Raw genomic sequence first — 12,082 nt, 5'->3', positions numbered from 1 at the left:
CCTATAACAAATTAAAAGAAAAATAATTTTAAAAGGAATAATATAATCTATGAATAACCCACATGTGCAATTAATAAAGCTCGAACATCTGTTTGAGAAAAAAAATTTAATTTGAATTAATTATTATGACAAAATCCTTAAACCGAGTAACAAGCTCGATATTAGAGTTATACATTAAAGATTGAAACATAATTGGATTTTTATAAGATAAAAGTACAGACATTGAGACATTTTATTATAATATACAGTAATATTGTAATTATATTGTAAATTTGTAACTATATTCTACTATATTATAGCATAGATTAAATATACTGTATAGGAAAAATGGAAAATATACTAGTATACTTGTAATTAGTAATTTTAATCTATGATTGGTACCTACTTGATAGTTTATCATAAGAACACTACGAGTCTACGATAACTTTGATTGCAAGATTAGTTTAGATTACCCCCTTTGTGGAAACACTGAAAACTGCGTCCCCCACACTAGATTACTGAGAATATAAGTACCACAAGCCAGCAATCAATCACCCATTCGTCGTATACTCGTGTCTTGTATCGCCAATATTAATTAATAAATTCAGCACTTGGCACTTGCCACTCACCACCAGTTCATATGTTTTGTGTATAGGTATTGTCGTACGATCTGTTTTCATATAATTTGTCATTTGTGTCTACAGTTATACTCTACATCATAGACCTATATAAACTATAGCCAGTGCTTAGAGAGAAAAGTGTGTAATCAAGCATCTCAAGCATCTCGAAACACCTACTAAACCTAAAATATTCAAGTCTAATTTGTTAGAGACTCTTAGCCCATAGGACGGACTTAAGTTAAGACTTGCGGCACCTTGCAAATAGCGACATTACATCCACGGTCAACAAAGTACACAGTCTGTTGAAATAACATACGTCGATAACCGAACCACGGTTGATGGGATGGTAGATTTAGGTTATGTTCACGGTAAATACGAGTAGTGGAAAAATATTTTAAATCGTCAAGCCCGCACAGTGGCGCACACAGCACACTGCACGGTGCTCAAGTGCAATGTGTCTTCAATAAGTAATTAGTTTTAAATAGTAAATACCTGTTGGCTGTTAAATACGGTTAACTATTTTTACACATATTTTATAGCGTTTGGTTTTAGTTTTACTAGTTCACGATAAGCGTTGACAATATGACGTCCTCCGAGACGTTAGAGGTTGCTTTCGTGTCTGACGGCACTTCAGGAGCTACTGTATGGGACACGACCAACGGCACAATGTTGAAAACTTACAGGCATACAGCGTCTATAGGACAAAACTGTATGAGCCTGTTAGGAAACGACTATCTTATAGCTGCAGACAAGGGACCGCTGATTCAAACTTGGCCGATTAACAGTCAAGAACGAACACACCAGGTGCGCATGTTATGTGGTGGAAAAATTAACTCACTGGCCGCAAGTCCTGATGGGCTGTTTATTGCAGTGGCAATTAGTGAGAAATTACAGGTTTGGATGGTAAGTATCATTTTGGAGAATTCTTCAATAACCATATCAAATGATAACTGTTTCATTGAACTCATTGATTAGAGTATCTGCTCCAACGCATATTCAATATCCAATTAAAATATAATTTACTATTATAGCATAGAACAATTATAGTCTACAAGTGTAAGGAACCCATCAATGTTTCAGCATTTTACTATTTGAATTATATTTAACTAATGATCTAAATATCTACTAAGTTTAAAAGTTAACACATTTAATATGGTTAATAACTTTTTTTAATATCCATTTAAATTTCTAAAAAAGTAACTTCACCGCCCTAATGTATCTACAGTAAACATTTTTAATATTATGGTCCAATTTTATCATAATTCTCTACTAAAATTAAAATAATACTTTAATGTTTGTGTTTAGGCTTGTTCTGGAAGATTATTGACAACCGTAAGTCGACATTTTCAACCAATAACTATTATTAAGTTTTCTTCAGATGGATCATATTTAGTCACTGGTAATCTAATTATTTTATTTTACAATACAAATTTTAAAATTTTATTATAATAATGGTTTTTAAGGTGGTGAAGATGGTCTTGTTTGTGTATGGTCATTAGCTAAATTGATCAACACATCTCAATCTTCCATGCCACATACATTTTTTTCTGGTGACCAAACCAACCAATCAGCACCCAATCACATATTTTCTGATCATTCTGTAAGAATAACTGGAGTGTATATTGGTAATTGCACAAGATGTATACGCATTTTTACTACTTCAGTTGATAAAACATGCAAGGTAAATAACATGCTTGTATTGTCATTAATGTTGTAACCTAGGTATCATTTTTTTTTTTTTTTTATAGATTTACGATCTTTTAACTGGTGTTATGTTATTGTCAATTGCATTTGATATAATTCCATCTAGCCTTGCTGTTGACTCAGTAGAAACTGCTGTTTATATTGGTACTACAGCTGGTCCTATACGGTCTTTTGATCTTACCTCACCACCAAGAACCCGTGAATGTTATGTATCAGACAAAGAAAGTGGTATCAAATTTATTGGCCACACCAAAGCTGTGACTGCTTTAAGTGTGTCATTATTTTGTGATACACTAGTATCTGGGTCTACAGATTGTACAATAAGAACATGGCATGTAGCAAGTCGTCAATGTTTACGAACAATTCAATTAAAAGAGCCTGTTATTAATATGTTTTTAACTTTGATACCCCGCCAGTTAACTGCAAATGAATTAGAACCCAGTATTATGTTAAAGAGTTTTAAAAAAACAGAAGAACAGGAAAATGAACATTTTGTTGAAGTATATTGTTATAATGATCTTTTTGAAGAAGAAAATAATACTTTTAGATACAAAGAAGATACTAGTATACGTGAAGAATTAGAAAAAACTAAAACAATCAATGCCAGAATGTATGAATTTGTTATTAATTCTATATTGAAAGAGAATGATGCAAATCCAAAAGAGGTGTATATCAAAAATTTTAGTGTTTTTAAATACAATTTACAAATGATTTATATTGATCTAATATTACCTATATTTATTTTCAGGATGTAGATATTAGTTCTTTTTCATTTGTTGATTTAGAATTTAATGGAGATAAGAATGGACTAGATAGTGAAAATATTACAAATGCTGATGAATCCACATCAACAAGAAAAAAGAAAAGAGGAAGAAAAAAAAGTAAAAAAAATTTTAATGACTCAAATTTAAGTAATATTTATAAGTATTCATAAATTTGTAATTTTTAATGTTCAATTATAATTGTTATTTTTTAAATTTCATAAAAACTTATTATTTCTACTATAAACTTTAATGACATCTTGCATTTATTTAAATAATAATAAATGTTAAAAATATTCATAAATTAGTAAATTACATGAAAATTTCAAGGTTCTTAAAAGTTTGTTTGCATTTTTCAGCTCATGTATAGATTAAATAATATTTACCAGGATAAACTTGTAACTTTCTTATATAATTCAATATATATTAAAAATTTAAAATGTTACCTATTAATTTTCAAAAGTATTCATACTGTACACTTAGGCAATCTTTATGGTTTAGGCGACCAAAGGTATTTTTAAAAAATACTATAAAACAGTGATAAATTAACACACACCATGTTAACTACTTCACCAAAAAAATAAAGTTAACTAAGATTCTAATAAAATGATAGTGATGAATGCTAATATTAGTAAAATTATAAATGATAATTTATCAATTTTACACTATTGAGTATTGAGTATTAAATGATAAAATTAATATTTTTATAATAATAAAATAAAATTTAATTAGTAAAGTTAATTTTATTAGCATTTAATGGAATTTAATTTTAAATATTTATTTGCTATACATATAATATATATTGTAAGTGCATGTTTGAACTCAAAATGAGTGAAAATAATTTTACAGAAATAATAAAACAATATTCATTGTCTGTTTTGACAGATGAATGTACATACAAATTAATAAAAATAGTATCTATGAGTATACAAATATTAGTAATTTCATGACTAAATAATACAAGTATGAAATTGATCTAAAAAAATATTATCACAGAAACAATGTTTTTACAACAATTTTGAAAAAAATTTTTACTTATATTAGACCTAATTGTTAATTTTTTTGTCAAATAAAAAATATTTAAATCAATTATTTAAACGATATATTTTCAATCACTCCTGGACGGTACTGCGGTATTTGTCTAAATTCCATCCACGGAAATATTTTCTAAGGCATTCATTAAAATGACGTTCCATAAAGTCCATCATAAGTTTACATTTAATATCATTAGACTGCTAATTAAAAAAATTATACAAATTAAATTATTATGAGATACAACATTTTTTTTCTTACCTGAGATATGTGACGGAATGTACTGAATACCAATCGAAAGTCCCGAACGACTGCTTGTACATTTTCATATTTCTTATTAATCATTTTACATCTAATTGGCTCAAATAGCTGTATCCTAACCACGTTTTGATAAGTCGTCTCCTTAAAACAAAATTACTATATTAATTGTACAATTGTTCAATTTTTCTTATAAAAAAAAATTAACTCACGTATAAATCTGGTTCCTTACTAAACTCCTCTTTGGGTATATCTTGCATTTCTCTTATCATTTTTTGAAATTTATATCGAACTTTTTTATCTACTTCTCTGGCCAAAAAATTCCACATTCTGTCTGTTGTATCATCTGGAATTGGAGCTCCACTAGCCCTGTCAGACATTTTTTCAAATACTGGATGTACATTATTGATTAACCCTTCTTCACTTTCTTGTGATGACTGTATACTATCAGATGATCTAGTTGCTAAAATATTATGGTTAATAGCATTGTTGACCAACTTCTTTGCATCTTTTTGTGCTTCTAGCCATTTTTTCTCGTCATCTTCCTTCACTTCCACTAGTTTAGCTTCAGGTTTTGGCTGTGGATTAGTAACAAACTGAGAAGGTGGAAATGGTGCATTATGTACTGGATATGGTGGCTTCTGGTAATTATTTTGCCATGGAGTTGGGGGTTGTTGAAGGTATTGATAATACTGTGGTTGATTCATGCGCACTTGGTTTGGATATTGTTGGTAAGGGGGCTGATATGGAGGACGGTACTGCATTGGACAGTATGGTGGTCGATTTATTTGTGGAGTTTGAAATGATCCTTGATAATTATAGCTGTTCATATAATTCTGATTTTGATAGTTATAATTTACGTATGGCTGATTGTTGTAATCTGGTGATGGAGGTTGGTATGTGGGCTGTTGTTGTATTGGTGGAACAAGAGGTGTTATTGGATTTTGCATTACATGAACCTCATGTTTATCATTGGGCACAATTTTTTTTAATTGAGTGATTGTTGATAATGCCTTATTGAACATTCTATCACCATTTTTTCCCTTGACTTTTAGTGATGCATTCGGATCTTTAGCACGACAGTGTACATTTATATCATTAATCAACTGTTCCATAATCTTGTATGAGTGTTTCCACCAATGTTGGTCTACATTGACATTCATTCCAAACATATCTATCATGGTAATGCTGAAATTAATAAATACGGCAACCAGGGTGTGCACGTTACCTTTATCAACACGGCTGGCATCTATAGATGTCAACAACTGTTTAACAATATTATTTGAATCTACAGTTTGTACCCACATGGGCAAGTCTCTGTTCACATCAAGAGCATCATCAACAGTCTTACAGCCTGCCCATAATAATCTTTTAGTTTCTTCAAAACATGTGGACGATGAATTGTTTTCAAAATCAAATAATACAGATGACGGTGAGCGACTTAAAGTTGGCCGAGATGATATAGATGATGTGCTGTAAAACAAACAATATGTATTTTTAGTTGTAATTGGTAGGTAATATTAATTAGTTACTTATGATAAATTATGATATTATAATATTACCTGCTATAGTTTTTATAACTTTTTTGAATAGCTGATGTTATGTTGATAGTTTTATTTGCTGTTGTTCGAAATGAACGACTTTTATTTGATTTTTTATTTTTTTTACTATTTGTAGCACATTGCATTAGTTTTATATATCCGTTTAATGAACGGTAATCAGCAGTAGTTTTATTTGGTATAACTTCTTGATCAGACATCATTAAACGATTGTAAATGTTCATCATAAACTCTAATCGACCTTTCATGTCAGGTGAAACAACATTTACATTGTATTTTGTCATGATTATTAAGTAGATCAATCTATGGACAAAAAAGTTCAATATATTACAATAATTGAATTTTGTGTATCAAGAAAATAAGATGTTTTTTTTTTTATTTGAAGAACAACTGATTCAAGACTCAAGTGAAACATTATTACATAATTATAACATTTTATATATATTGTTTGTTTTCTCTAAGTTATTTAGGTATTGAAAAACTAATATTTCAAGTTTTTTTTTTTTTATACAGCTTTTCTAGTGTACCTACATGTACAAATTATTAAATCTAAAAACAGTAGCGGTTTATAGGCGGAAATTGAGAGGGGGCTATTATTTAGTCCCCTCAAATAAACTAAGTGATCACTGGTTACTCTCACTACTGGGTATAGATAGTAAAAATAACCTTTGATTGAAATATAATTGGATGCAAATAGCAACGGTGAAAGGCTTCACAGGGGACAGAGCCCTAGACAATTTTTAGGTACACATAAAATTAAATAAAGTATTAAACGTACACTCTTCAATATTTATTTATGTTAAATTTTGATAGTAGGGAATGTAAATTATATTTACAATATATGTGTTTTCGACATTATTGACTTCTTCATCTTTTCTGAAATTTATCAAAACCTTGAAAATGTATACATTATTTTTCAGTTAAAAATGCATAAAAAAGTTGTCTTGATAAATATATTAAAATTGACGAATAATTATTATTCATTTGAATTTAAAATTTTTACGAAATTGAATATTCAACAGTAATAATTAACAAATTTCAATTTATCGATTTTTCATATTTTATTGTAATTCAAAAACGAATAAGTTCGTCATTAAATCCCATGAAAGGCACAGGGTCCTGGGAAGCTTCACCTTCTGTCCAGCCCTTCCACCTGCGCTGATTGCAAATAAAAGTATGTATGTAAAATCGATGATTTATAAAGCTTAAATATTTTATCTTCTTATCTCTTTAAAGTAATAGTATACAAATTCTAATAATATAATAATACACAAACATTAAGGATATGCATGATGTCTAAAATAATTACACTTAGGTTTTTCATTGTATTCAAGGTACGATGATTTTTACAAGCGTAGAAAGCGACCTTGATATGTCATAAAGTATTTTTAAATATCAGCCTCTCTAAAACTATAATAAATTTCCGCCTATGTATACCTATAGCGATGTCGTGCGGTATCTTCCCCGACTTTAGTTGGCATATTTACACGATAAGCTGTCATCATTTCATCAACCGATAAAATATTTAATATTATGTTGAATGTATGGAAATTTAAGAACCTACGTAAGTTAGTGCAAACTGACAATAACCTATCACGACTTGATAATAATTCTTAACTAATAATTAATAAGTATACTATACAAACTAATAGCAATCTTAGATTTAGTTAGAAGTATTTATTTTTGTAAAATTTGAAGTATGATTCTTTTAACGGTACCTACAAAAAAAAAGCAAAATTCCAGAGTATAAAATCTAGGTAGGGAGTATTAGGTATGTGTTTTTACTTTTTACTTGAACACCTCTTATAATACGACACGTCGACACCAATATAATTTTTACTATAGTAATTACGTAAAATTTATAAAAAGTAGAATACTACGTAATTTGTAGTGTTTAGAGGTTTAGACTACAGAATAGATATTATTTATTTATTTTTAATACGACAGTCCATACTAGATAACAAGCAACAAAAAATGACAATTTAACTCAATTAAATATTATAACTAAATTAGGGACCTAATATAGGAAACAATATTAAAATTAATTTTTACATTTTATGACACACGAGTGCCAAATTTATTCCGATGCTTAAAAGTAACAAATAAATCTCTAATTAATAAACTCACCTATTAAATGTTGAATACAGTTTCGATTTAACAAACTAATTACATTTTACTATTTTAGACGAGGTTAATAATGAAATGGTAAAAGTAAAATGGAATCTTTTTATTCTTTTTATAACCATGGAACTGATAGCTGTCAAACTAGTGCAACAGGCTTCATCAGATGACCAAACAATCGTTGAGTAGCCAATCATCAAAGAAATTATAAAAATATTCCAAATCGAATTAAAATAGATTTTTTATTTTCAAGAGTATAATAAGAATGACGCAAAAAACTGCGCGAACAAAGAATGGATTAAATGATAATTTATTGATATTATTTGTCAACGTAAAATAAAAAAAATAATTTACGTTAGATTATAGAATAAGCAAGTACTACTCTACTCTACTCTACTCTACTATAGTTAACCGAGCATTTTTTTTTAAACTTACTTTTGTGTAAACAATTTAAGAATGATGTTGTTATCAGAATTTTGCTGTCGGATATGATTTCATGTTTCATGGATTTTTCATCGCCTGGAATTCGGAATTTATTAGATGCGTCGGTGCATGATCATTCTTATCGTAAAAAATTTATTTTATCGGGAATTATTTTTAATTTTCTTCTTTTTAAATGATATAGAAATTGATTACAAATGTGCAGAAACAATATCGTATTTTAAAAGTTACAATCGCTTAAAATTAAGGATTTTTGTATAGGCAGGCTATTTATTAATTTAATTTATGCGTAGCCGTGTAGGTATAAGAGGTGTGTAATACGTATTCCCCTCGATGTCTTGATGACTTGATTAACTACGAAAATCCAGTTTATAGTATAGTCAGTAAATACTATCGGCTATCGTCATAATGATCTGGAGTTTCATTGATTTATCGAAAGATAAAGGACGGGTAACCTAAATTTATAGCAAATTGAAGTAGAAAACTGAATTTCGGGACTCTGGAGGCAATTTATATAAAAGTTATCGACCATTTTGACTTGGGGAGGCAAGCTAGACGCTCAACTCAACAGATCTCCTCTCGCCAATATTAAACAATTTTAAATTATAATAGCTATGAATTATGACTTGTGATAAATATAGTACTTATAGCTCCCTAGTCCCTATACGACTGCCGGTTCCGGTCGACGAAATCGAGAAAATCCTATGGAATTCATCTAATAAGATGGTGAGGGGGATACTCAATTCTCATCAACTCCCTCCCACCACAACAACCGGAGTGAAAATAGCCTACCTATATAGTGAAATAGTGGAGAACGTTTCATTATTGGAGGAACGGAACGGAGGTAGGTTATACCAAAAATTACTAAATTAAAAATGCATTTTATATACATTTTGGGGACGCAATAATATTTACCAACACCGTAATATAGGTACCTAGAACATATATCACTATGACACTATATTATATTAAAACTTACACCTTACTTTATATTTCTCCTATTTTCCATTTAATCTTTTAATCTAACAAGATAAATTCAATAACAAATCAAAACATGGTTGTAACTCTAAATTTTCGCAAACTAAAACAGCGCGTAATTTACTAATTATCTTTTATTATTATAGGTACCTATGTTCTTTATAAATATATATATTTAACTGAACGTTTATTAGGAAAGTAACATTCCCTCCCCCTAAACCCCTAACGAACTTATATGACATAAAACATACGCATGGTTTATGGCATTCTATTAGATATATTTAAATATTTACAAATTTAAGAAATTATTTTAAAGTATGCAGTTATCGAGAATTTAGATATTTAGGTTTATTTTTATTTGAAAGTTCCTTCTTATAAACATTTGTCAAAAATTTAATTTCTGAAATTTAACATTGCAATATTGATACTGTGCATCATCATGAATATAAATCAAACGGTACCTACCTATTAATTGAATCAGGTCATCACAATACAATAGCCTTACAAATATCAGATATACAAAAATAAAATGTCTAGAATATATACACATCAATTCATCCAGTTAGTATTAGGTACACTTACTACACTTACACACTAGTAGCAATAAAATATTATTATGCTAACAAAATCATACTGTATAGAGATAAGAGAGTAAGAGACTAATGACTAGTAACCACGGCTAAATACTTAGCATTTTTTTTTTATTTTTACAAGTATTTAGCCATGCAACTTACTTTAATATAATATTATAATATTTATAACCATGGTTAAATACATTTATACAGCCATAATTTAATAATTATAACATCTCAATTTAAGGTTGAACAGACAAGTGACTACAGTAGTTAAAGGTATATAAACCATTTAGCTTCACACTTTTTGACATCCGACGTTTTCATTATATGTTTATTATAAAGTCGCTAACAGCTGACAGATGTCTATAAAAAACACAAAATGTCTTTTTCTCGAACACCTACAATATAGGTACTTAGATTAATCAATTGTACTTAATATATTCATCTTTCATATTCATTCTTAATATTATAATACATTATTGTGCCCGTGTAGGGTCCATTGTTCTACACGTTATCACCGCCATTTCTTCGACTCGTTGGCCTTTTATATTGGAATATACGAAGGTTATATCACTTATATTCCTTTTTACGGAGTAAGCCCATAACATATAGACACGAGTAACAATATTGCATATCATTATAACTATTAACATTCATACATAATATAAATATACATCATACACGTACAAACGAATGTTATCGGCGCGTGAGTGTGCATATTATTGTGTATTGTTACTCATATTATAGGTACCTACCTATATTATTGTATTTTTTTGGTGCCAGTTTTTATCTGCAGTGATAAAAAAAAAAATGTTCGATTCATTTTGATACAGGCACCTTTATAACCTACATATACGATATACCCATAAAAATTATGCTCGTGCACCCGGTGCACGTATACGGCGCGTTTAAAGCTTTATTCTTAGAATTAGAAGATATTCGTATCTCCCTAGTTGACCAATGTTCCTCCCAGTTATTTTTTATTTGTAGTTAAATTACACAGTTAATGACGAGGAATGATTCAAAGTTTATCGGGAGGATATTGATGATTTATTGCCTTATTGGTTTATACAGACTTAGGTATAGGTATTTAGGTACTATATAAAACAAACAACAATTATAATATTTTATTTTCTAAAGTTTTACCTATTTAACAATTATTGTCGGTAATTATTAATCCTTAATTAGGTATAAAAAATAGTATGTTGTATATTAACGTGCAATAGTTTTTAATTTCTTATTTGAAAAACCGAAGTTTAAATTTTGTATCACCACAGGAGGCTTCTTATGTAATTCAAATAAAATTTCAAGGATTTGAAAAATTTGTCTTTATATATATTTAAAAATTTATAAAATCAGAATTTGAATAAATTCATTATTAAAGAAAAAAAAAATGGAGGTTAAGAATGCTTATTGCTTGGTGGAGTCACCCTGTAGGTACTCGTGCACGTACCTGTATATACAGAGTTCCTCAGGCCTTATTTTGGTTGAATTTATTTTTCTTGTATGAGTTTATTTTTAAATTTCAAAAGTCAATATTTAAATATTTAGCTGCGGACTTGATACACTCGTATTTTGAGTTGGGTGATACGTAGGTATGTAAAATATAATCAATACACTTGGTAAACGAACGAACATCATATATATTATGTTGTATTTTATACTGAACTTTGAATTACAATTCAAATTTTGTGTATATATGTACCTAATGTCCTAATAGTGATTTGCTGTCATCAAATATGTATAATCGAATTATTATCGTATAGATAAGAAACTCTGAAAATGACCGTGTGAGCGTTCAGAGCGTTGGCATCATTATCGGTAAAATCACTGTGCAAAATTGGACACCTATATATACAGTATGAATATCCAATAAATATTTGTTTTTAAAAAACTTGTAAATTTTTTTATATGGTGAAAAAAACCAAGGGCACTCGTTGGCGAGTTTGACAGGGATGACAGGGATGCCACTGGATTGCTGAATAGTGAATATATTCAATTCCTATAGTCATCCCAGCTATAGAATGCGTTGGAAACCATTCTAAAGGCATTGC

General features: G+C 29.1%; 2 protein-coding genes across 6 annotated transcripts; one reads left to right on the top strand and one right to left on the bottom strand.

The window, feature by feature from the left end:
• Positions 1–1,002: 1,002 nt before the first annotated feature.
• LOC107162538 (WD repeat-containing protein 18) lies at positions 1,003–5,444 on the top strand. 2 transcript variants are annotated; one of them, XM_089227740.1, is made up of 6 exons: positions 1,003–1,502; positions 1,905–1,998; positions 2,063–2,280; positions 2,348–2,968; positions 3,052–3,184; positions 5,410–5,444. In XM_089227740.1, the coding sequence occupies exons 1-6, from the start codon at positions 1,182–1,184 to the stop codon at positions 5,427–5,429; spliced, it is 1,407 nt and encodes a 468-aa protein (XP_089083866.1). In that variant the 5' UTR covers positions 1,003–1,181; the 3' UTR covers positions 5,430–5,444. The 2 variants fall into 2 exon arrangements, with proteins under 2 accessions (XP_089083866.1, XP_015364977.2); XM_015509491.2 differs by lacking the exon at positions 5,410–5,444 and having other exon boundaries at positions 3,052–3,404.
• Positions 3,820–9,110, bottom strand: LOC107162537 (uncharacterized). 4 transcript variants are annotated; one of them, XM_089227739.1, is made up of 5 exons: positions 8,470–9,110; positions 5,917–6,216; positions 4,567–5,827; positions 4,358–4,495; positions 3,820–4,299 (listed from the first exon to the last, which is right to left on the bottom strand). In XM_089227739.1, exons 2-5 carry the CDS (start codon positions 6,195–6,197, stop codon positions 4,177–4,179), a joined length of 1,803 nt encoding a protein of 600 aa, XP_089083865.1. In that variant the 5' UTR covers positions 6,198–6,216; positions 8,470–9,110; the 3' UTR covers positions 3,820–4,176. The 4 variants fall into 4 exon arrangements, with proteins under 4 accessions (XP_089083865.1, XP_089083864.1, XP_015364975.1 ...); XM_089227738.1 differs by having other exon boundaries at positions 3,820–4,296; positions 4,358–4,498; positions 8,470–9,106; XM_015509489.2 differs by having other exon boundaries at positions 4,358–4,498; positions 8,470–9,102.
• Positions 9,111–12,082: the final 2,972 nt, after the last annotated feature.

This window comes from Diuraphis noxia, unplaced genomic scaffold (genome assembly GCF_037042655.1).
Source record: "Diuraphis noxia isolate RWA-SAM2 unplaced genomic scaffold, SU_Dnox_SAM2 contig0004, whole genome shotgun sequence".
Lineage (NCBI taxonomy): Eukaryota > Metazoa > Arthropoda > Insecta > Hemiptera > Aphididae > Diuraphis > Diuraphis noxia.
The sequence above is the reverse complement of the archived record's forward strand: the minus strand, read 5'-3'. Positions and strand labels throughout refer to the sequence as shown.